This window comes from Brachyistius frenatus, unplaced genomic scaffold, assembly GCF_029030835.1.
Source record: "Brachyistius frenatus isolate BFR_SWC_R1_liver_20210118 unplaced genomic scaffold, ASM2903083v1 Contig_9, whole genome shotgun sequence".
In the NCBI taxonomy this organism is placed as follows: Eukaryota; Metazoa; Chordata; class Actinopteri; family Embiotocidae; genus Brachyistius; species Brachyistius frenatus.
The window spans coordinates 1,404,976-1,431,473 of record NW_027210608.1 but is presented as its reverse complement, the minus strand read 5'-3'; the positions used below and the strand labels follow the sequence as shown (position 1 = coordinate 1,431,473).

General features: G+C 40.3%; 1 protein-coding gene across 2 annotated transcripts in view; it reads right to left on the bottom strand.

The window, feature by feature from the left end:
• The window catches only part of LOC138616176 (myocyte-specific enhancer factor 2A-like), a 45,572-nt gene that overhangs the window by 7,446 nt on the left and 11,628 nt on the right, over positions 1-26,498 (bottom strand). Inside the window, exons 3-8 of one of the 2 annotated variants that reach the window (XM_069690297.1) lie at positions 17,797-17,985; positions 13,433-13,636; positions 2,784-2,918; positions 2,078-2,306; positions 1,387-1,431; positions 484-647 (exon numbers count right to left, since the gene is read on the bottom strand). In XM_069690297.1, coding sequence (XP_069546398.1) covers positions 484-647; positions 1,387-1,431; positions 2,078-2,306; positions 2,784-2,918; positions 13,433-13,636; positions 17,797-17,850 — 831 coding nt within the window. In that variant the 5' untranslated portion in view covers positions 17,851-17,985. The remainder of the gene's footprint in view (positions 1-483; positions 648-1,386; positions 1,432-2,077; positions 2,307-2,783; positions 2,919-13,432; positions 13,637-17,796; positions 17,986-26,498) is intronic. The other variant, XM_069690298.1, reaches the window with a different exon arrangement.

The following is a 26,498-nucleotide window of genomic DNA, read 5'->3' as shown; positions in this document are numbered from 1 at the left end:
ATTAGGCACCAATCTCTTGTCTTCTTTAAAGGAACCATGAGTCCACCAAAAAAAAAAAACCGGTGTCGAACCAATTGTTGTGAAAAGTTGGAGAGTCACTCTGTTCGTCTGCGTCATCTATTCACCCTGTCCGTGTGTGAGTCCAGCATCCCTCAGGCTTGGAGCACATCATGTACTGTTCGGGATCCTAATATGACTCAGAAAGCGAGAGTCTATGTTTGAGTTGTCCTCGAGAACACTTTCTAATTCTGCTTTGATGTGTTAACGGGATGGAGTTAAAGATGCTTGTGTTAATGTACTTCATTAGATCTAACTTTGCATGGATTACTTCAGAAGTAGGTAAAAGGTGGTTTTGCTCTCTAGTGGACGTAAATTAATGTATGCAGGATCAGTTTACAAAAAATGTAGGATATTATTCTTCATTACCAAAATTTATGAGGACTTTTGTTGAGGTGTTAATTATAAAAACAAGCCCACACGTACCAGTGTCTGCATCATTCCTTTGGACTGAGGGATGACCACTCGCAGGTCGGTCTTGCGGCAGGCAGCGACCAGGCTGTTCCCATGAGGAGGAAGAGGAGGAGGAGACTTTGGAGGGATGATCTTGCCCAAGCTGCTACCCCCAGGTGACACCACAAATCCGTTCACTGGGCACCGACATGGGGAATAGGGAGGATATTTGAAAGGTGAAATAAGGAAATCCCAATTTGTGCTTAAGAACTGATCGACAGACTGAGCGGTGCTGCCATCTCCTCACCATAAACACTTCATGCATGTAGTAGAAATGTAAAACTATTTAGAGGTTTGGAATATGCTTGAAAAGGAAGTGCCATGTATTAGATCCATCAAATGAACCTGTCCAACCACCAGGCTCTGAATGCAGAAAGAAGAAAGTACGGCTATATATAATACAAGAGATACTGAATAATTGATCTTTTCTCTCTCTTGACATTATATAATGGCAGTGCTTCTGGGAGGCAGAGCACGAAGACGACAAGGCGGGTGGTCCGCATGGACATTTTGTAGCGAGGACTGAAGACAGGTGAGTGAGGACAAATACAGCTACACAAGGAGAGGGGACACTGAGGTGCATCCAGGTGCATCAGTAGTTCCCGACTTAAGGATCGGGACCAAGATGCAAAATAATTCAGAGCTAACAAGAGGAACGGAAACAGTAATAATCCGTTTCTGTTCGTATTTGCTTTTTTTTTTTGCAAATTAATGGATAATTTTCATTGTAAAAAGTAAAATTTAAAAAAATTTAAATGCAGCATTTTAAGGGTTCATAAACCAAAAAGGTTACAAATACCGCTCGAGATGTAGAGAAATGTGTTTGTGTGCTGTACATGTCAGAGAGTGTTTTTAAGACTCCTGTAAGATACACACCAGCTCCATTTTGCAGAGCCAGATCAGAACTGCCGTGCAGGCCACCTGAGGATATACACACACACACACACACACACACACACACACACACACACACACACACACACACACACACACACACACACACACACACACACACACACACACACACACACACACTGGTTGATTTTTCTTTCTTTTTAAATGGTTTCAAATGGTTCACACTCGTCACCTGCTCAAATATATTGGCAGCAGCATTTTCTATCACATTTATGCACATAAATATAGCCAGACTGCCTTTTTTGTCAAAAGTAGAAAAACAGAGAAATAATGCATGCACTGGTCTGTGTACATGTGTCAGAATACATGAGTGTGTTTTTTCCAGATTCTCTGTTAAGTAATACTAATTTGAATAGTGATATTTTGCACAGCTGCTGGTCCATCAAGGACAGTGATAAATGCACAAAGCTGTTGTTGTGTTTCCTTTGGTTGATTGTAATCAGATCAGTGTGAAGTTTACCGATGAGTTTATTTTCCAAAGAGCCGAGCAAAATTCCTGTTACTTGCCTTTCCCTAACAGCACATGCAGTAAACACACACACACACACACACACACACACACACACACACACACACACACACACACACACACACACACACACACACACACACACACACACACACACACACACACACACACACACACACACACCTGTGTTTCCAGTGCTGGGAGGTCTTTGTGAAGAGTTTATGTTTCTGTGGAGATGTGTGTGAGGTGAGGCGAGGATCCCGCTGTCAGCGAGAGCTGCTGTGGCTGCAGCTAGAGCCTGGGACATCGCTCCTCCTCCTCCTCCTCCTCCTCCTCCTCCTCCTCCACCAGAGCTGTAGGCCATGCTGCCTGCTGCTACATGCATGAAGTGCTGCTGTGCTTGGCCAGTAGACTGAGGAGGAAGTGACAGACAAAAGGACATGAACAAGAGCTTGATCAATATCAGTACAGATTATATGAAATGGTAGCGACTGTTTTTCTGAAATCTGAATCTTTGTGTTTATGCAAAGGGTTCTTTTGGGCTTGAAAAGGGCGAGTAACGACAATGTAATAATGACTGTCGCATTTTACTGTATTTTCTGTAGTACTGTAAGAACATAAGGCAGTGGAGGAGAAATCCAATGAAAACCAAAAGTGGCAGGTCAGTGGGGAAGCAGCTATATGACTGGAAGGTTTTCGGTTCATGCTTTTTCAGAGAAATGTGGGCAGGAAAAGAGGGTGGGTTTCTGTCTCTGAAGAAACTTCAAACTAAATTAAGCAAGGCTGTGATTTGTGTACTGAATGTACATAACTTTATATACTGCAATCACATCAATGTGAAGAACAATGGAGCTGATGAAATATAACAATGAATTACAATGTAACTTACAATTTTATGGCTCTTCATCATGTTGTCAAAGTCCTCATTAATCTTCTTGTACTTCTCCTCAGTGTGGGGGGTGAGGACGTAGGACGCCTCGGCGTCTGGGCTGTCGCAGCCTCTGTGCTCCTTCTTGTTCAGGGCCTGTGGGGCAAATCAAGCATTTAGTTGGGAAAAAATGGTAAAAGCATTGGGGGAAAAAAATCTAAGGGTTATAACAGGTCTTTGGCAAAACCTTACAGTGGTCTGTAGTTGACTTCATAATGAAGCCATGTTAAAGTTAACCACTGACAGCAATGAAGGAACATATTTCTTCCTTGTGTGTTTTGTTTTCTTGTGAAGCATTTAATGAATCAAAATAAAACGGTTTGTGAAAATGATTGAAAAACATATTTGATTTTTTTTTAATAAAAAATGCAAAAACACTATACTAAGTAAATACTTTGGACATATATTGTAATCAAAAACAGGATGTGTATGCATCTGGTTGCTCCATATCTGCTATGTGGTTAAACAGCAGGAAGGACAACCGACCACTGACATGACGTGAAACCAGATTTGAGGCTCACAGTATTTGATTACTTCTCTAACACTCAGGCCAGGATTACTTTTCTGTAAATAAAGTCTTGGTGAGTTCCTTATTTATTTCTTACTGAAGTGAGGATGGGGGGAAACACGTGTTGGTCACTTTGCAACAGCACCACAAAGACCTGCTGGTGTAATGTTCCTGTTGTTTGTACTGATATTTGTATGGACTTCTCAGGCAGCTTTTTCCATCTGACTGACCAACTGTTAACGGTTCATAGCAGAGGGAGTTTTCATTGTACAGATTGTTGGTTTAATTCACACTTGTCAAGCATTTACGTATCTGAATGTCTCTGTGAATAATTCATTAATTACAACCATAAACCAAAACCTCGCAGCACAGTAATTGCTTAATTTTAAGCCACAGTGTTGGCTCGGCTCTAGGAATGATGATGTCAGTCAGTCGGTCCACGACTCTGGTTCAGACTGAAATGTCTCAGCGACTTTTGAATGGATTTCTCAGTTGGCTTCAGCAATTCATGGTCCACTGAGGACATGTCTTAATGGTGATGCCCTGACTGTCATGTAGCGCCACTGTCAGGTCACAATTTGTTTCCACTTAATAGCCTGCATGATATGAGGAAAATGTGTGATAACATTGTTCAATATTGCGATATGACTTTCAACAAACAGTCAAATATTGAAGTGTGCATATGAGCTATACAGTTTGTGTGTTTATCTGCTGTTATACTGTAGGTTCACTGCTAACAAAGACCCTAAGCGTTTAGCCTACAATATGCCCAAGAAGAAAATAAATAAATGATTTCAGACATGCTTTTATTGAACAAAGTGTACATGGAACCGTTTAAACAAAACATAAATAGCATGGCCCACGTATCTAGGAATCTATCTCTATCAAATGTTGGCCTATAAATAAAATGATCGCTCAGTCTTCTGCGATGAAAATACGTTTTATCGGTTAGCACAATTCACAACTATCGAATTGATTACAATTACATTTGGTTCAGATATTCATGTTCCCCAATAGGATAAATTGCAGTAACATTGGTGACCCACTGACTTTTCATCTAGTGCCATCATCAAATACCTGCACAACTCTTCTTATACTTTGTGTCTCACCATCAATACACGGCTGATTAAAGATGTAAATGTTTGAAAATGTGGGGCCTCTTTGTCTGCTCTCACATAAAAAAAAAAGAACTCTGAAGTGTACCAACGCACGAACAAGTAGATTTGATCTGTGGAAGTTTTGACATACAATTAGCTTAGACTCTGAATACGGATAAATTGTCTACTGAACCGCTTGATCTGATATTCAGTCTTTTATGAAGCACGATAATAATGACCTTCCCTTAGAAATTAGACAAAGTACACATGGTGTCAACTTTGAGTAATGCATCAATGTTTTACACGTAGAGTAGCAGAGCACCTGAGTTCCTGCTTTAACCAAACATCATCTGCCCACACAAACACACACACACACACACACACACACACACACACACACACACACACACACACACACACACACACACACACACACACACACACACACACACACACACATCCTTGTGTTTCTGTACAGTTTGTTTGAGTTAATGAGCTCTGAAATAGTGTGACAGACAAAGAGCTGATCTGTGTTGTGCAGACGTTAAGGAAAGCCCTCCTCTGAAGATACGCTGCCCCGAATAGCACATTTACTCATCTATATTCACAGCAGCCTTTTAAACAGTGAACTACAGTAAGCAGGTATTTTTTATGGCGTGCCTGAAACAACTTTGAGTTTGCTAAAGTGTTTACAGCGGTGCCGGGCGGACAAACGGGGAAATAAAAGGCTGAGATTTGTTTGTTAATGTATCCCTGAGCCCCGTGGAGAGCAAGCGGTCAAATTAGATTCATTAGCACGAACTCCTCTGTCTGTGGAAGATCCTATTACTGTTGGCAGCACAGCGTGGACAAATATCTACAGCACTGCAGGCAGGCAGGCCGGGCGACCAAAGCACTGCTTTGAAGATGCAATGAAATGTTAGGATAGAATTAAAATTAGTTTTTGGTAAAAAGGCTAAGGGCCAAGGTAAGCATTGTCAATCATCAACATTATCTATTATTATTGTATTCATTACATAAGTACAAGGTTGTTACAATTGTTGTTGTTGTTGTTACAATTAAATATGTACACACATACATGAAAATAGGATGTGGAACTAATATTAATAAAGTTCCTCGCTCTTTTGATGATTATAGTGGAACCTCAAACCTCAATGGTTTTGAAGAAAATTGAGAACATTTGTTTCCTCTTATTATAACAACATCCTCCTTATAGTTTAATGTTTTTTTTAACTCCTGTTGTAATATATTAGGGTCACAAAAGTGTCTTTACATCTCATCAGAGATGAAACATATCCATAATTTCATGTAATAATAATAAGTCTGACCCCTGCTTGAAGAAGGCAGGAGTTGTAAAAGACCTGCTTTTTTGTCATCTGTTGATCTGTCATAGATTATTTTTTTCAAGACAGATTGTATATTTTGTTTTGAAATATATTAATTGTTAATAAAGTATAAAAGGATACCTTTTAAGTTCATATGGCTGAAACTGTTCTGCTTTTAGATCTGTGTTTGATCTCCACCAACTCCTGAGGGACATAAAAAGCTCTTTATCTGTTAGATGCTCCGGTATGTTCCCCAGCTTGTTGTTAACTTTACAAATCTGCTGTTCAGTGATGTTAGATGATGTGTAATGGGGCTCCTAGAGCTGTCTGCTGTTTCATGAGGTGAAATGAAGTTGATGAAGGTCGTAACCAAAACAATGAGCTAAAAGATACTGAAACTCTCTATAGGGCTGACTCGAATATACATAAATACATAGAGAACTGTGTGATGGCATATTTCAAATATTTCAATTAGACATGTGTTATGCATTATATTAAAAGGAGACATGTAATTCTCTGTGTAAATAAATCAAGTTAAGCGTGGAATGGGCAGTCAGCTGGCTCAGAAAGATTACATTTAGATAATTGCTTTAGAAAATAGAAGAATAAATTGATGGATGTTAATTCACAGCACCTGTTAAAAAACAAAAAACATACCAACGTCATTCAAGCCTGGACGATGACATCACTTTTCTGGTATCCATCATCTCATCTCTGCTCCTTATTACATTACACGTCATAGCGTGAAAAGGACAGACTGACAGACCAACAGCCAACTGACTGTCTGTCTGCCACATGTCCTCCGCATTCCCAGACACTAGTAGTTACTCCAACCTTTAACAACACACTCACAAGTCTATTTACGCTTAAGAAGTCACATGCTCAGTTCCCGCTCAAACGAATGGTTGTTCATTACTATGCACAAGTAAATTGAATGGTTTAAAATTACTAAGGAAGCACATGTTTGTTTTCTAATTTTGTTTGACAAGCTTTACCAAATCCTGTCTGATTGTGCTGCTTGTTTGTTGGACCTTCTGTCTCACAATTATGCCGTTTCATTGAATTATAGGATGGTACATCATGTGATTTACACAAGCAATTATTTGTTATTAGTCACAACGCTAGGTGATAAAAATTATCCATCAGTGATTTAAACATTTGGTGCATTACAGATAATTTGACCCTGACAAACATTCTGACACACATTGCAAAAGAAAAAAGACGACACAAAATGCTCCCAAATTCGAAAAAAAACTCCTGCATCAATGACAAGTCCATCGATGAACAAGAGTCTGTCATTCCAGTATACAAATTAGAGAGTGACATTAACTGCTTTCTTATTGCAACAGAGCCGAGGTCCTGACCTTGCTTCAGCAAAGCACTGCAGTGTCATATATCTGTTTTATGACTACAAGCTTATTGCAGGGAAACACGGTGATGCATAACCAATGTTGCAATAACACATAAAAGGACACTGCAATGTGTCTGTACAAACAAGCCCAGCAATGCTGTTTAAATGATTGTTCCTGCTTTCAAAGGCTAAAATCTAACGCCTGTCATGGGAAAATAAAACTCAGGCATGAATCCAATTTAACAGCTAATTCAGCTCAAATGACCTCACTTACATCTATTCTGTTTGATTGCCATCATGACCGTCAACATAGCTGCATGTGAAGGTGAATGTGGTGCAAGTCTTCTGAGTACTTTGGTGACACAGCTCAAGAGCAAAACAACTTTCATTCCAGCAATGATGTTCAGCATACACCGATTATTATTAATGATGTGAGGCGACGTGAGCCAAATCGAAGCAGATGGGACGTTTTTAGTTGCTCAGCATCAGGAGTTTATAAACTGTTCTCTGATTCTGGAGTGAACTCTGCTTGACCTTACAACAAAATATGAAGGGAAGAGTTGCTTTTAGAGAACAGCTGTTCCCAATCGTGTGGTCTTTAAACGTTCCACAGCATCTTAAGGTAGCTTTGAAGTTCAGCTTTAAAACACAGGACAGCGCCAGCTCCTACAAAATCTGCTTTAGAGAAGTGACAGTGGACGGTATGAGGGCAGAGAGGGACAGAGTGGACCCAGGAGAAGGGGGGCTCTGTAAGTGGGATTTGGTCCTGGATATATGTGTCTCCACAGATGCTGGTTTAAACCACTACATCATGTCTGGGCACTGAGGACTATCTTAAAGTGTCTGTTACAGGATCTGAGAGTGTGTGTCTCCTTATCATCTCAAATGTCAAAGTCAGCTTTAGTGGATCTCCAAAGGCATCTGGATCGCTGCCACCACGAGGCACGAGCTGCACCGCTAAGCATCTTAACATGTGAGGGTGATATCTTGTTGCTGTTGGGGCGGCATCAAAGATAAAATAAGGCCCCCCCTATTTCACTGGACTGAGCCCTTTCCAGTCGGGCGATTGCCCCATCGGCTAAGAATAGGGCAGGCACGAGAGTGCTTGAGATGTGATCCGACACATCTCTGGCAGAGAAACGCTCAGCTCACACACTTATCCAAGGCCGCAGCACAAACACTTTCCACAGCCTGCTTTTTGTATCATACAGAGCTGAACCCAATCAGCTGCTGTGTTGTTCTCCACAGCGTCAGGTTTCACTGGACTGCAGCTTTCTCTTTCTCTTATGGTTCTCATTCATCTCCGGGCTCCGCAGCCCGACACGACTCCACTGCATACCTTGGATGGCTGCTCTGTTGTTACTGAAACTCAACTCTGCTGGACACAAACCTGTCTCAATTATCATGACAAAAGTAATCTGTCAAGGAGATGAGCTGACCGGTGAGAGGCTTGTAGTTGTTTTAGCTGTCAGGCCGTAGTCATGAAATAAAAACACTGTTCCTGGTTTCCACCTTCATTTCAGGCTGACCTTACAGTTTGATCTCCTCCATATGGAGATAGATCTGTAGAGATAGTTTCAAAAGATTTGTATTGCTTCAAGTCAAACAGAAATTAAATGTCAGTTATCTTAAGAAATCGTGATCCACTGTATCCGGGGTCATATTTCTTTTTGCAAACCTGTCTGTTAGAATCACAAAAAAATGTCAATTTCAACATTGTTGATTGATGCTAAGCGTCATCTTTGATGTATTTGGGGTTTCTGTATGTTAGTCTGCATCATCAATAGAATCACACTGTAATGGATCCAATGCTGAGGTGACTGGACTAGTTGTTGATGTAAGCTTTGACAGTCTGGTCATCTGCCATCACAACTGGACCCATGAAAGAGAGTCCACTGAATTGAACAAAATGAGACATTTATCAAAATGAGATGGATATTAGTGCTATTTAGACTGGTTTGATAGCTTTGTATACTAAGTGGAATAGCAGCTTGAAAGGACAACGGATACTCCCTAAATGTTGAATATTGTAAAAGGACAGCTTTCTCAGTGAGATAGATGAGACTCAACTCAAATATTGTATCTGTACAATAAATATGAAGCTACAGGCAGCAGCCAGGTAGCTTAGTTTGGCACAAAATAAAATTGAAAACAGGAAAACAGCTACTACAGCTCATCACCATGTTTTATCTTGTACAAAAATCTTAGTGTACAAACAACATGTTGTTTAAGACAAGGTTGTGGATTGGACTATTTATTAGCGGCAAGAAAAACAAAAAGCCTACTTCCCCAAATGTTGAACTATTCATTTAAAACTAATTTAAAACTGTGGTTGGCCAATTGCGTGGTGTTGTTGAAAAGGGGAAAATGTATAAACATTGTTGAGCTATAAAGTATGAAGTTTCTCTGGTTAGGATAGCTAATCTGTAATACAGCACGTCAGCTACCACGGATAAGATTTCCACAAATGTGCCCAAAAATGAATCCGCCATTCTTTGAAAATGACAAATAACTTTGGTTTAATTATGGTTTGTAGTTTCTTACAGAAAAATTCAGGAGAATTTAAATTTTACTGAACAAACCAAGCAAAGAGACAGAGTGCTGGCTGTGTAGCGGTGGGGCTCGTGTGTGTGTGACAAAGGGACCAGGGACCTATTTGTGTTTTTAAGATAGTTATCGGTCAAAGTCGTGTCCCTTCAAACAAAGACAATGAATCCATCAAACAAAGACAATGAATCCAAAGAAGCTGTCCCTCCTGACATGAAGCATCTATTGCAGCCAGTGGGGCTTTACTTGACACACAGTCAAATTTCATGCTTCAATGTTGCAAATGGCCTGACCCATATGTAAAAGAGCAACCTCTCTCTTTCCAGGCTTTGTTTTAACTGGCGTGTCCATCTGTGACATTTGTGGGAATAAACAAATTAAAAGCTGAAAGTAAGCAAATGAAGGCTTACAGAGCTTTCACAGGTGGCTCCATGTGGTTTACAGTAGGAGAATAGACAGGATTATACTCTTTAGAATTATTGTGGCCATGTTAATGATGCGTATTAACGACCTCCACCACTACTATTACTACGTCCAACAGGAGGAATTCAGCATTTAACAGTATTTTAAAGGCTTTACAGGTCGACATACATGTTCCTGTCCAGCCCTAACGCTGGATTTTTCTTTTCCTTTTCTTCCCTGTAATCTCAGATTTACTTTGGAAGGTGAAACGTTTGTGTTACTGGCAAGACTGAGAACACTGAGTAAGGAAGAAGACGGATGGAAAGAAGCAATTCAAAAATAATCACGGTTAGTTTGGGAAGTTCAGCTTCCTTTATGTGGCTGTTTGCATTTGGTACGGCACTGCTGTGTGTGTGTGTGTGTGTGTGTGTGTGTGTGTGTGTGTGTGTGTGTGTGTGTGTGTGTGTGTGTGTGTGTGTGTGTGTGTGTGTGTGTGTGTGTGTGTGTGTGTGTGTGTGTGTGTGTGTGTGTGTGTGAGAGAGAGAGAGAGAGAGCAAGCGAGAGCAGTAAATTCAGGCTCTCAGAAAAGCAAACAGGCATTAGCAGCTTACATAAATAGGCAGAACGTGAGTCACGATGGCCATTCATTTTAATGGCGGTGGCAATGAGTACATGCTGTGAAAGACAGGGACTGCTCAGGATCTGTGACACAACAATGTCGGCATCACATCACCACACAGAGGACGCCGTGTGACCAGAGAGAGGGAGTGAACTGCTGGGTCTTATCTCTCAAAACATCTGTCTTCATAAGGCCAGTTAAGGTCTGTGTTTTAATGCTTCATAAACAGTCAAACAGATTTGGAGGATCAACCTGTTCCATTTATTTATTTCTATTTCCTGATTCATTAGCACCAAACCTTTTGATTTTTTAAATAACAATGTTCTGCCATTACATCCATTACTTTTGTTAAGAAGGTTATGTTTTCAAGTTTGTTTGTTTGTTTGTTTATTTGTTTGTTAGGATTATGGAAAACCACCCAGCCCGATTTTCATTAAACTTGATGGAGGGATGTAGTGAAAGGCCAAGGAAGAACCCATTCAATTTTGGAGCGGATCCAAAACACAACGTGGATCCAGCAACTATGTCTCACTTTCATTAACACTGAGACAGACCCTCAGGATGACCAAATGCCATGCATGTTAACATCCATTAGATTTTAGTAAAGTTCAATAGAGACAAAACATAAGCCATTCTAGAAATACAGTGACTTCATATCACAGTCCACATTCACAGACTAGTAATCCACTGAGATACACGTGTACTTGGTCAGATTTACTGTAATGATGTAAGCAGTCTTTATGGAGCACTTAGGGTTTCAGGGTAGTTTCACTGGTAGAACCGCAACATGTACCACAGCTGTGATGTGAGCTTCAGAGGTACAAGTGTTTTTTTGACATCATTCTAGTCGTTTTTGGAACTATATCCAGACATACAGTACATACTGGGTGCAGTTGCAGATTTTCAGATTGTAGAACAATTGGCTTTTGGCCTTGGCGGAGATCTCTGCTTTCAGAGCACAATTCTAGTTTCTTATGTTTTCCACCCACTAAAAACAATGATGGCAGATTTAGGCTTAAAACAGTCTACTTGGTTTTTACAACAATACTAATTGCAAAAAAAATGTAAAAAAAAAATAATACTAGGGGCGTCTCTAGGCCCAGCAGAGATCTGGGCTTTCGCCCTGCAATCTCTGAATGAATCTTGGGTCACGTGTCGATAAATATTGCATCATATAGAACTTGCTTCTATACTTAATATAGAAGTCTAAGATGATACTTAGTCTCATAGGGTTTCGAAAGGCTAGACTGCTGCGTGTTGAAGAGGGCAGCATGAGCTCAGCGGGGAATTTGCCTCCGGATGAAAGTAACGAGAGCGACAATGAAAACGATCCAACATCGGATGAAGCAATTCTGAGGCTATTCAACTCCAACACTGAAGGAGATGACTTCAGTGGTTTCAGTGCACAGGAGGAGGAAGATAGTGACCAATGACTTTCTTGGTAGGCTACTGTTTACCGCTCATTTTTTATTTTTGTTACAAGCCGTGTTTCGTTAAAGTCTGTGTAAAGTTCATTTGTTTCAATGTACTGGTAGGCACCTGCGGCTTATAGACATGTGCGGCTTATTTATGTTCAAAATAATTATTTTTTAAAAATTCAGTGGGTGCGGCTTATATTCAGGTGCGCTCAATAGTCCGGAAATTACGGTATACACATTAAACAACCCACCCTGTTCTTAAACCTGACTCAATACCCAGTTTGTTTCCCTTCAGTGAAATACTCCAGATGGGGCGCCTTAGGGAACCATCAATTCAATTAGAAAAGCAACATAATAGAAAAAGTTTCTGAGCCGCACAAAATAAAAGGTCAAATTAGTACCTGCCAAATTTAAAATGTAAGAAATCCAGGTTTGCATTATCCATGGTATTTTCCTGCTCAAAACATTTCCCTACATGAGTTTTAAATGTTCAAACTCTGTATCTACATGTATTGTTTTGGATGTTCTAATACGTAACGGATTCTTTTATTGCTTTGATCCCATACTAGAGCCAGTTCCATGTTTTTACCACTTCATGTCCTAATATTCTCTGACGGTCTGATTACCATCTACTTTAAATCAGGATGAGATTACCCTACTGACTTCGGATTCACTGTCCCCTACATGAATTCCTCTGCATTACTGTAACTGGTGAAGGAGGTCATTCTAATTTTCACTTACAGTGGAGGAGTTTGGTTTTCTCACATGATACACCATTTTAAACCAGTGAAAGAGAAACAGTCCCATCTCTGTTTGTCTCTTCTGCCTCTCTGTTGTTACAGCTGGCCTGCATTGCATTTTGTGTTCTTCATCAACTTAAGCATTCATGTGCTCCACACTGAATGACACAGATACACCAAATGTCTTTCAAAATGTCAATTTTAAAAGAAATAAGAGTATTAAAGGAAGCAACAGCTGGAAGTGTTCTGCCGTAACCTCTGGTGGTATGCTTTCTAGCAATTCATCTCTCTGAAACACAACTGCAGTCATTTCAGTCACTAATGCTCTAAGTGGATGATAAAAGCGTCTGTCCGTGGAGAATAAAACACAATTCCTCTGGCCTGAAAGCATCTATCTGCACTATCAAATGACAAAAACAATCAAATACGTCATTGTGTTAATGCAAAATAAGCTGCTGCATGTGGTGCACATTTGCATATTGCACTCAGAACTGCTGCACATGGCAGCATAACAGGTTTCAACAGCTCCTTCAAAAAAGTTTCCTCTCTGATCAGACTGTAAATAAGACTGTACTGGGCTGACAATACATTTCTCCCACGTACCTCAACGATATCCGAGTTGGTTCTGCTCTCGTGGGGTTCGTTGTACTCGGTGTATTTGAGCAGGACTTTGTCCATGTCGGTGCTGGCATACTGAAACAGCTTGTTGGAGCCGTTGAAGATGATGAGGGCGATTTCACAGTCACACAGGACACTCAGCTCATAAGCCTTCTTCATCAGACCAAACTTCCTCTTCATAAAAGTCACCTGGAAGGACAGAAACCAAAGCTCAGTTCAGATGCAAAATTGCAATGTAACAAATAATATATCTTTAAATTGCTGGCACAATAATCAGTTGTTCATCTGCATATTTGTATCATTTTTCTGTTACCTACATATGCTGAGATGTCTTTGAGACAAGTAAATTCCATTATGTACTGTATATAATTAAGCTGTCATGGTGGAAGACATACAATAATAATGCTAAATAGATATATGAAGGGGCAGTGGAAGTCAAGCAAGTTTATACAAACATTTCCTAAAGGCAACAAATATATATTTACCGTTATAAATCTGAAGACTTCCTTCTTTCAGCAAAAAACACAACTTTTAAATGTTTTAGGTTCAAACAATCTTCCAAGGTGGAAGTGTGCCAAAAGCTGAAAACAGAATAAAACGTTTTAAACACCTGATTACAGGAACATTCAGTATTTCTTTGCCATCCAGTGGATTTTTAAAAAATCAACAAAGAAACGTTTAACTGCTCTGAGCCAATAAACGCAATGAAACTACTGACACACAATCAGCTGATGACAGATTTGTGTGTGTGTGTGTGTGTGTGTGGGTGGGGGGAGGGGGGTTATGCCATTGAATTTTGCTTCTCCTATGTGGGTGGGGAACGCTACTGACTAATTTTTTTCCCCTTCCAGGATGATCAGTGTCACATAGCCTTAATAGTAACCAGAGCAGGAGGGCTTTGAGCACCTTAAAGAGCGTAAACCTTTCCAGGAGAAACACAGCTCATAGACGCAACGACCATCTACTGTTACTGCCACGTGCCATCTAAAATAATAACAGTCTTTTCTGACACCTCTGTGTGCCTCTAAACCACACGGATGAAATGTATTGTTTGGAGTGGACCATTTACAGCTCACATTAAGCCCACACAGCCCACAGGTCACACGTGGGTCACACTGTCACTCCCTGCAGTGAGTCATCTGGATTTATCTTCCATAACAGCTCCTAGGAACCCTGACTCATTTCATCTCGTATCTGGAGGCTTTCTTACACCCTCACACCTCAAAGTTGCCCAGAAATGTTGAGTACTGAGTGGTTAGTTCAGGTACTCCTTCAAGGTGTCATGACAGGAAATGATAAAGGTAGTCCTAACTATTAAATTTTAACAATATGAATTCTCCTGTAAATATTACTAAAGACTATAATTGACTCTCAAAACACTCCAGTCCTACCAAACTTGTATACTGACACCGGGCTCAGAAATTCCTGTGAAATGTTTCACTTCTCCGAGGGGAACTCAAGTCTACATTATCCTATAAACATGGTGATGATTTAGTGTTGTTTAAAGCAACCATGTGTGCCTTTCCCACCAAGTTTTAATCTGTTTAGAAGAAAAACGGCAACTCCTCTCCCATACTGCTCTGCTCTTCCTGCTTTTACATGCTCCAGAAATGAAGAAACACAATGCTCTACACGCTGGCATCATACATCTCATTACTCTATGTAGCACCTTGCCACTTTTACAGGTTATTCAGTGGTCACAAGAATATCCATCCAATCAAAAATCTGTAGCGACTGAGCAAGAAATTATACTTCGTCAAACTCACTGGAGGTCAAATTACTGTGTCTTTAATAGTCTTGCTGTCTGGTGAAAAAATATATACATTTTGGGTCTTTTTTTTATTTTTATTTTTTTTATTTTTTTAGATTAACTGTAAAACTAAATACTTTTGTGGGGTCAGATCATTTTCCTGTATATGAAGCTTAAGAAAAATAAGAGTGATGAATCGTAGCTTCTTTTTCATACTATTTATGGTTAGCATTTGTTTTCTGTAATATCCATTTTGTGTATTTTATAGTAGTCCTTACATACAGTAACTTTCATTGTTAGGTGCAGTGTGATTTGATCTTACTAATATCAGCCTCAGTGTTTACTGTTCTATTAGTTGCCACTATTACAAACCCAACATTACTTTAAAAGCATTCAACTGGTGAAATACAGGGTGGTTTTATTATGAAGCAGTCACAGGAAAGTGTATTTGTCACTGAGGTGAGGGGCTTACAGCGACTGTTCATCAAAAATGCACATACAGAACAAGAAAACTGTACTTTCTACAGTTTCTTAAATCAAAAGAACAAGTTAGTGAGTAGTTAAAGAGCTACAGACAAAAGCTTGTGTGTTTGTTTTGCTGCTCTTCTGCTGTATTTCTGAGAGTAGGTGCTCCAGTAGTGTTTGGGTAAGTGTGAAACCTCACTTGCTGTTACTGAAAGCTGACATTTTGGAGATCCTTGGTTTTCATTGGAAAACAACATTACCCAGAGTGTGAAACAGCCTACAAAAGCCAAATCATGTCAGATACTGAGTTACATATATGGAAGCTGGTGACTTACAGCTGCTCTCCACTTTCAGCCTCACTTAAAGGCTTTCACTCAGAAAACTGTGGAGAGTACAGCACAGTAGCTTTTTTCTTTTTTCATACCACAGAAAGGCAGATAGAGACAGATGTGGGCTGTTAACAAATCCTTTGGACACCTGTACGATGACAAAAGTACATTTTTCTTTAAACATTTCAACATCTTCTTCCCAGCGGGGTGATATAATACCATTTGTCTCCAGTACAATTTAATTTGTTTTTGAAAAGTCTGAGGGGTGAAGTGGCCTCAGCCAAGCTCCTTCATTTTCCAGTTGGGGAAAAAACACAATCAGAGGGCCAACGAAGTTCATGTTCAACCAAGCCACACATTTGTACTAACTCCAGAGACATTTGGGACGGTAGGACTCAGAATAATTGTTACAAACTCATTATGTAAACCAGATTAAATGATAGTGGTAAGAAGGACGCCACAGTTCTCACTATGAGTCCAAACACAGTTAATGTTGAAGTTTGTTTCTTTCTTTTCTTTAAATGAAGTTGTAAATTATTTCGTGAACGTGATTTGCACATAGATTCATTCAGTTCTTTGTCATCCCTTTTCACAGAAATCTAGGTTAGGTTAGATTAATAAAGTAACTACCTAACCTAACCTAACCTAACCTAACCTAACCTAACCTAACCTAACCTAACCTAACCTAACCTAACCTAACCTAACCTAACCTAACCTAACCTAGATTTCTGTGAAAAGGGATGACAAAGAACTGAATGGTTTCTCTGTTGGAGTTTGTGGCTGCTGATGTGTGCTGGTGTCATTGCTACATATCCTGCATAATGTGCAATAGTGTGATCATTTAAAAAAAAAAAGAGGAAATAAAACTGCTAAAAACTCTTGATGTGCTTGACAGATAAAACAAGAGCACAAGCCAACTTCCCAAAATAGAGTGCAGGAACCTAAATATATACGGCAGGCTCCAGTGATAGTACACACCAAACAACTACAGCAGTGTCTATCTAAAAATGCTTCGGCCAGGACAACCAAACATCAAATATAAACATCATCCCAGATATTTATTTTCCAGCCACATCCCTATTTCCAGCAGCAGTGCCTTCCTCTCAGACAGGATGGTATTTGTTGTGCTGTGGGGGTGATATATATAGAGGAGACAGACAGACAAGGATTCCAGTGGGCAGCAGTGTGGCTGCAGAAGGAGACGGTGAGGAGAGAAGGCCACTGTGTGTCCCTAACACTGACCCACCCTGCTAATGACAGGGTGCTGTCCGAACCCAGCTAACCCCAAATTACTGCCCTCGCCACCAGCTGTGACCGCTGCACTCTCAAAAGTGAAATGACTTAGAGGACTCTTCAGGAGCTCCTCAGATTGAAACTTACTGGGATCCACAAAAGGTTCCTTGAGGGTTCCCTTCACAAAACGTTCAGGAGCTTGTCTATACATGCACATCAACATAATATTTTTGTCTTTCATTAATCTTTATGACTAAAATATCAGTTCCCCATTCCCCATGAATCCTGGATTAAACAGTGAATCCCACTTTGTTAGGGTGTGCTCTCAACAGGATTCAGGAGACACATACATCAACGCATCATAAAAAAATTAATTAAAAAAAAGTCCAAAACTGCAGCTCGAAGTTGGATTTCTTGCACAGATACAATACAGCACGCATAACAAACTTGGACAATGCAGCAGTTTATGTGGAAAGAAGCTTCTTACCCTGAGGTTTCTGTACAGACAACAAGCAACACATAATTATTATCAGACGTAATGTAAGAAGACAGTAGAAGAAGAGGACACTGACCTGTCGGTTCCTCTCATCTACGATCCGGGTGATCTGAATCTTCTTCCTCCCCATTGCCAAAACAACTTCCACGAACAGCCGAAGAAGAATATCAGCGGGCTTCAGGTCGTTAAGAATTCAGGAGACGATCCTTAACGCATAGTCTCACGATCTGTCGCTGTTACTCCGGTATCAGCTTGGCATGGCTCGCTGCAAGACAGACACAGTCACAGTCACCTTAACGTCATTCAGCCGTCTCAGTATGAACAGTGACACAAACGGTTATATTCTGCAAACACATTCGAATGTAAACACGAACGGCCCGCTCTCATTCCCAGCATGTCATATACTGCCACTTTGTCAAAGAACCACAATCTTTTCCTGACCCGAACCAAGTGGTTTTGGTGCGTATACTTAAGTCACCTTGTGCTTATGTACACGATGCAGAAGAGCACCGTGTGTTTGTCTGTGAGACACCAGCAGGTTGTAACTAAACGGCAGTATTTGAGGCCCAGGATGAGTACGAGTTGGCACATATCATACGGTGCAAGAGCACAGCCTAACAGAAGGTCATAGATTCCAGACAGTCAGGTTAGTAAACACAGGTGATTTGCAAGACAATAGATAAGGTATCAAGAAACTCAATTCAGTCACTTCGGCAAAATTACTTAAGATAAAAAATAACATTAACACAGCTGGTTAGGGAAACAAACATTGACTATCTTAACCATTTGAAAGATGACAGTCCTACACACTATATTATGTGGCAGCTTGGTTGGAACTGATGTGTCATCCTTGCAATGAGTCTTCAGGCGTTTCTTCACAGTTTGGTACGTGAGGTAAATTGCTGTGTTGCTGCTGATTTCACTGTCACAGGAGGACACCGGCTGCTACCTGACAGCAAGGAGCTCCAGCAAGAGGACACAAAACACACCGAGGTTCACTGACCGACCAGCACGACTTCCTACTCGAGGAACGAGGATATGGCGCCTCACTGGCTTCCCACCCACAAACACTGCCAACAACTGAGTCAGGGATTAAACATGCAACTTCTGTTTGTTCTTCAGAGTCTTTTTCAAAGTCCAAACCACACCAGAAAAGACACAAGGAGAAATCCAAAGAGAAGAAAAGTGCATCTACTCCATCACGCACCTTGAATAGCTGGCTCCAAATTCTCCTTCATCTGCACCAACAAACCCAACACCAACCAAAGATCTCCTCCTGCAGGAGCGCCCACCTGGCTCGCCGTGTCCTTCCTCTCTCCAGCCCCAGTGTTTCTGAGCCCTGCCTTTCCCGAGAGTTCCTTAGCTCTTCCCTAATCTCATCTGATCTGGGAGGAGGCAGAGAGTGAAGACGAAGCCGGGCTTTATCCTAACCCTCCCTGGATTATTGCAGCATGTGGAGCCCAGAGCAGAGCCACCAAAAACCCCCACTGCAGACCCACTTCACAGGGTTGAGAGATTGAACAAATGCATTTGTCCTTCACCAAGGGAGATGTACTTGCGACTACTGCTGATTTAAATGAAGTCTATATTTTATAAAAGATAATCCTGTTGAGTGACAGTCACTTAAATGCTACATGAAGCAGATAAATGAAAAATAAACAAAATTGAATACTAAATCCATGTTGATTTAAAATGCATTGAAAGTCTGGTGGCTTTTTCCCCAAAGCCTTCCTCAGCCTGTTCTGGTCTTCTTCCATTTAAGTAATTATTTAAGAGCCTGCATTTTACATTTTGCTCAGTTGTCCTGGAACATTTAAGCTAAGTTATATGTAATCGCAATCAGTTTCCAAGAGGCTGCATGCTATGATTCGTATGAACCCTTCCAGTTCACCACCACCAGCCTTGAACCCAGCCGACCTCCCGAGTCAGCATGAGACACACACTGGAACGCACAAAGACTCCTTACATATTTGGGATTTAAAGGTCACAAGGATTTATCTGTTTGACAATCTGGATGATTTGATGGCAAGACAAACATTTCAAAAGGAGAGATAAAAAACAAAATCCTTTCCGCCACGCTTTCCTCTGCATACATTTTTGCAAACGTTTAATTTAGCGTGTCTGCTTGAGTGAGGGTTCAGTTTAATTGCTATGTCACATTGCTAAGTATGAAGCAGCTAAATCCCCATCGTAGTGCCAAGTCGCTCTCGTGCTCTTGTCGAGTAGGGAAGTCCTTGAAATGCAGAAGGCCCTTTCTAGGGTTGTAGCGACTGAGTTATTGTGTCAGTAATCACACAGTGATCTGCTAAAAGTCATTAGCTTTAGCAATAAAAGATTACATCTGATTGACGACCAAACTCAATTATTAAACTGAATCAAAACTATTCCCTTGATTGTCAGGACTGGAAAGCTAAAAAAAAAAAAAAAAAAAAATGGACACCAGTAGTGCAGTTACTGCTTCCGATAGCAGCAGTAAATATTTTGGCTCTACTGCTCGTGTCACTACTTAAATAGTTTAGTTTCTTTTTATGTAGTGCAGAAGGCATTAAATCTTTAGATGTGAAGTTCTTTTATCTTCTGGTTTCACAAACTGTTGTATTAGAAACAGTGTTCAATGTTTGCTGTTATATATTTAGTGACGTCATTTCTGTGAAATACTGCAATCTAAATGTGTCTTATGTAAGAATGTTGAGGAAATAATGCAGATGTTTATTTTTCATTTTGTAGGGGATTAAGCATCATTTCATATCATTGCAGTATGTTGATTTCATGAATCTACTGTTTTGACCGGTCATTACTAAAATGAAACATGGTTTCTAAAATCTATTCAATAATTACATCGGAACTGAATCGCCAACACACCATATTGAATATAATCATCTGCTGTACCCATAATTAATCTTGTGTATACTATACATGTATTTTCACAGACACATTTTGTTGTTGACTCCAATAAATTAATAAAAATAAAAGCATCAGATTCCCACCACTGCCCTTCTTACGAATACAGTTCAAATCACTCTTCTCTTCAACTTCAAAAAGGACAATGAGGATAAAAACTGGACAAATTATTGTAATGTTTTTAAATGATTTGTGTTGATTTCTTTTGTAAATGGTGCTGGTTCATGGTAGACCTTATTTGTTCTGTGTAAATTAATAAAATAAAGGCTGGACTGTGTTCCCTGAAACATTTACTTATTACACACTATTCCTGCGTAGAGAGATTGGGGTGGACAGTGGCTCAGGACTTTGGCACTAAAGACTCGGGTTCACATTGTCTCGTCTTGTGTCGTGTTTGTTTTGGGCAGCAGAAGCCCTTCTGGTGAAGGTCAGGGAGAGACTGTGGGTTCAGTGAGACGGAAATAAACTGAACACACTGTGGACTTTAACAATGATCATCCAAAAACATGACTGGACTGAGTATCTGCATATAACCATAAAAATAGTTTAATAATTTGTTTTTGCCACATGCTGCATGTACTGCACATGTATTGCCAGATAGGATATTAGAGGGAAATAAAATACACTGTCGGTGAACATTTTGCTGACAGCGCTGCCCTACAATAGATGTTCACTGTCGTTAAGATTCATTGTTCACACTGACAGTAATCTAGTGTCTACTTGTTGTCCTTTCACTGCTTCATTGTAGTAAATTTGAAAACAAATGTAAACTTCAATACAGAATACCTACAGCACCAATAAATCACTAATTTAACAAATGTTTATGGCCAACTTTGCCTACGTGAGACGATAAATCTCAGGCTGCCGAGTCGGTGGAGCAACAATGGAGCCTGTTCTACATCTCCTGTGCATATGCCTCCCTGATCAATGCAGATGTAATATGTTACCGTGGCAGAAACTCCATCTGGCTGACATGAAAATCAATACAACCCACAGGGATGAGCCAACAGGCTGCGGCAACCAGCACTCACACAGACCTCTACAAGGATGAGCTGCAGTATACGCTGTAATATTACTACACCTTAAAAGAAAAGGAGTAGGCGAATAAACAATATTTCACAGTAAGTCAACAGGAATTTATCCTGTTAAGGCTCTTTATATTTTAAATACTGAACTTCTGGTGATTTTCAAGTGTCACATTTTACATGAATATGGACATGTAGCTCTGAGAATAAAAATGTAAATTATACACATTAACACTGGGCCTGAAAAATGCTCAAACATCAGTGAAACAACTCTGTAGTTTTCTAATCTATACTTGCTCTGACCTCTCTGTAACTTAAAAAACAACAACACCCCCTCCTCCTCTAGATACATCCTTAACAAGAAGTGCTAAGCCCCGGAGCGAACCTCACAGCCAAAGACCCTCCTCTTTATCTCACCCATGAAATCCAATTCCTGTGGATCTCTGGAAGCGTAACCATGCTTTGTGAGGGTGTGAAACACACTTTTCCAAGGTTGGGTAGCGCTGGGTTTTATATCCGTTCTGCCTCCACAATAGCAGAATCTCACTTATCGTTGTTTTGGAAAATAGAGCCTCAGGGTTTCCATCTCACATTTTTCTACACATAATAAATGTTGCAAACGACCACATGATGAGCAGAAAATGAACGTTACCTCCTTTGTTTGCTATAAATAGTATTCCTGATGGCTAATATAGCAGTCACTAAATGTACTAAAGGTTTACCTTGACTCTAAGATATTTATAATTCAACAAACTGTGCAAAGTGTATCATTCCACGAACATAAGCAGAAAACATCAAAAGACATCACACGAAAGAAAAATATGACATCGGTGACCGTGAAATCAAAAAACAAAGTCCAAAATACAGTTGTACAAAAGTACACCGAAAATCAATAGATTTTTCCATTATCAATTTAAGAATATTTTACTCCTGCATTGATGTTTGCCAGTTTGAATAAAATGATAAGAAATTATCTATTGCTTTGGGCTTGCGAACTCTTTTCCATTATTTGGATCTCACAAACATAACTTTTGGAAAATGTGCTTATATGCTTTCTTGGGAGAGTCAAATGATAACACTCGAGAGTTGGCTGTCTTCAAATGTGACCCAGGATGCATTGTGTACACACCGCTAAACAAATGAAGCCACAAGCGTCCCAGATCACCTCCGAATGGGGCCTGAGCAGATCGGCTCTCAATGCGTCCCGGGTGACTTCACACTTGGACTTTAGCTCCCCACTTGTGATCCGATCACACCAGAACGGACTGATAATGGCAGGTGGAAACAGGGTGATAGCTTCTCTTAGCATAAAGACTGGAATACACACGGTTAACAGCTGGACATGAATGACCTATGAATGACCATGAATGACCTATGAATGACCTGTGAGTGTACTGAGCAGTTCGAAGGAAAAGGGAAGTGTATGTGGGACTTTGAAACTGAGTTTTGCTGAAGTCCAATTTAAAAAAAAAAACCTCTGGAATAACGATTAAAGATGTCAACCAGTGTGAGTTTCGAAATCTCACCTACATCTGTCATTTAAAGTAAAAAAAAAAAAAAAAAAAAAAAAAAGGGTATCAATCACCAATGTTACAACAGCAGGACTGTACATAGCTAAAGTACACAGCAAAACTCCTCCACACTGCAGACTTCCCGTTAGCTATGTTAACTAAAGTACTTCCTGTTTCATGATCTGTCCAAACACACAGTAAAGTATCTAGAGTGAAAAAAAATACAAAGCACCAAACACTCAGCTGGAGCTGTTGTATCTGTTCTGTTTGTGGACGAAAAGAAAAGAAAAGAATAGATAGAAAAATGCATAAGTTCGGGTGATTAGATTAAGAGGTACAGAGGTGCACTGTCCACGTCGCAAAAAACTCCTTCACCCCAGTAAAACCAGTTTGATTTGGATTAATAATGGTTCCTGAGCAATACTTTCTTCGATACAAAAAGAAAATTACACACTTTTTTTGTTGCAGTTTAGAGGGGGAGAGTGTAACCCAGGTTATTTTCTATGGCTACAATTAACAGATGCAAGCTATTTAACAATTTTCCCTACACGCCTCACCAGCCCTCAGTGGAGTCTATGTATTGGAAATGCTGTGGTTCACTGACATTGATGAGCTTTTATTTTGTGTAAATGTAGCAAAAGTTATATGTTTTAAAACAAAATCGTTGTTACTGAGGATCAATCAAAATTTGGTACCAAATGAAAAGGCATTTATACTGTAGATCAACACTACGAGTGTGAAAATAGCAAATTCTAAAGAAGTGCTCTAACATCACCAGCACTAATTAATAGCCTCCCCTTTCTCCTCATGTAAGGAATAAACAAAGTTAGAGCGGCAGAAGGTTAATCATGCTGGGTCTTAACAGCACCACGGTGTTTTCAGTACAAAGCAGCACAAAGTAATTGGCAGCCCTTTCATCCCTGCTCATTAAAGACTATGGGTCCATCTCTAATTGTGTTGACCCCACCATGACCTCTGCTCCAGCCACTCCAACAATAAATCAATGAGGCTTCAAGCTGTTGCATCCCAGCATGCACCACTAGGTAACCCTCCAATCCTCTGCTACCAACAGCATAAAGGAGCCACTGTTCCTGATAATGTGCAAGAGTGAATGTCATTTTGCTCCAGTAGATTATGGAGCTGATCCTGGCTGTCAGTGCAGCAACAGCCGTGGAGAGATTCATGGCCATTTGCTGGAACATGAAAGAGTCTCTGTTTCATTACGGCTTGCTAAAGTGTTGAGAACTGATGACAGAGATTACATTCATATCTTTACCTATCCTGCAGCTTTGCTCATCTCCTCACTCTCCTCTAGCTCCCATTTCGCTCAGCGTCGTTCTTCTTCCTTCAAGCAGCTTATTTGCATGGTATCCATCAGCAGGGAAAGAGAGGCTCTTTAGCTAAAGGCATAATGAGGCGGACTGATAGAAGATTCTTCTTCCCTGCCCCCAGCAAGCCTGGACACTCTTTGAAGTTCTCATAAACTGAGTTTTTATAAAAGTTCTTGGGGGAACTTTCATGGTAAACAGGGAGGCGATGTGGTAGACCTGCTCCCTGAGGGAGGAGGAGTGAGATCAGGCTTGTTTACTGGCTCAAGTGTTTAACACTTCCCTGTTTATATTCCAGCCCTCCCCACACACCCAGTTGTGAATGTGAGTTTTCTTTGATGTAAGGAAAGCGAATGACAATTTATGTTAAAACATAATAGAGTTGCAGCTACTTAAAAGAAGCAGCGATGAAATTAGCATTTTCTTATGCAAATGATGGTCTGGCACAATGCATCTCTGAATAAGCACCAGTTAATGCACACATCACAAGCAGCCACAACAGCTACAAATGAGTCTTCTCGTAAATCTACCCGATGACAAAACCTGACGTTCAGTCAAGTCAGTCTTAAAATGTTCCATTTCACCCTTTCCTATGGCTTAGTGAGACAGGAACATGTCTTTCAAAGCAAGGAAACCGAGTGATGCTGCTGTCTGCTGCCAGGCACGGCAGGAACTGTGATTAATTCATCACCCGCAGTCAGGCGAGCACGCCACTGGTATCAGGCAGCTCGCGTATTGACGCCGGCCTCAGCTGTTTTACAGGTCACTAAGTTAATGAGTTTTTGCCTGAAATGTAATAATTAAACTCATCTCCCTCCACCAGCAGCGCGGCCATTTAATGCCAGGCTGAAGGCCAGGCAGATTAGACGGGTTAAACTGTCATCTGCCATACCACCAGACTCCCTCAGTCAGTTAGCCAGCTAAGATGCAGTAAATCAGGAGGAGAAGGCAGTGCACAAAAGGCTGGGTCAGTGTCTGTATACATTAATATCAAACCATGATGAAAAAAAACATTAAAAATGTGTATTAAAAAAGAAAACATAATAATTTCACATTCAGTAAGACCATTGCTTCGGGGCTGCATTCCCTGACACCCTATTCTCCTGTGTGCCGCAATGTTACTCACAATCTCCCAGCCTAGTAAAAACACCAAGACAGCAGTCTGCTCATTTAATTACTGGCCCGCTGTGATGTCATTTCATTATTGTGTTGCTTTTATGGCAGTAGCAGTGGGCTAAGATTTTCCTGTCTCAACACAGAGACACTGATGTCATGCCTGCAACACAGATTGAAACACAAGCTGCTCTGTAAAATAGAGCTGCACTTCCACACTCTCTGTTCCTTACATAAAAAACACTAATTGGTCTCAGACTTAACTTTCAATACTAACAGAATAAGTTTGTTTTTTTGCTGTCTGCCATTGTCATGTTTCCTTGCAAAGCCGTCAGCTGTGAAATTAGGGTGAGGTGATCCTGGACTGCATTAAGTGTCCGTTTTCAAACTGTAATCATGCAGCATGCACAGTGTAACGTTTCTAACAGGTATAAGAGGCTGCAGCTCTGATGGGCCAATAATAAAATCACAACTGCTCCCAAACAATTCCTTATCAAAGACCCCCCAAACACACTCACAGAGAGGAGCACTGCTGTGAACCATTTCGTAACTCAGACACTGAATCCCAGAAACTTCATGGATGCTGAGTATAAAAAGCAGATTTCCTTGCAGAAATCAGTGGAGAAAAGATGTGAATAAGATTCCAGTCTCAATCAGTCATGTGTTCACTTGGTGCTTCAATGAAGTGCCTTTGAACAGTTAGCAAACAGAAAACAAACTACACAGTCACTCAATTTTAGCTCTGAATTGAAAAAAGTGATTCAAACAGGCAAAGTGATATTCACCTCTATTTTGAATTCACAACAGCTCAGATGTTCACCTCTGACTGGCATCTTTAAAAGCCATTGCGATTAAATAAAACTATAAATATCAAAATAAACATGATTTCTCTGAACTTGA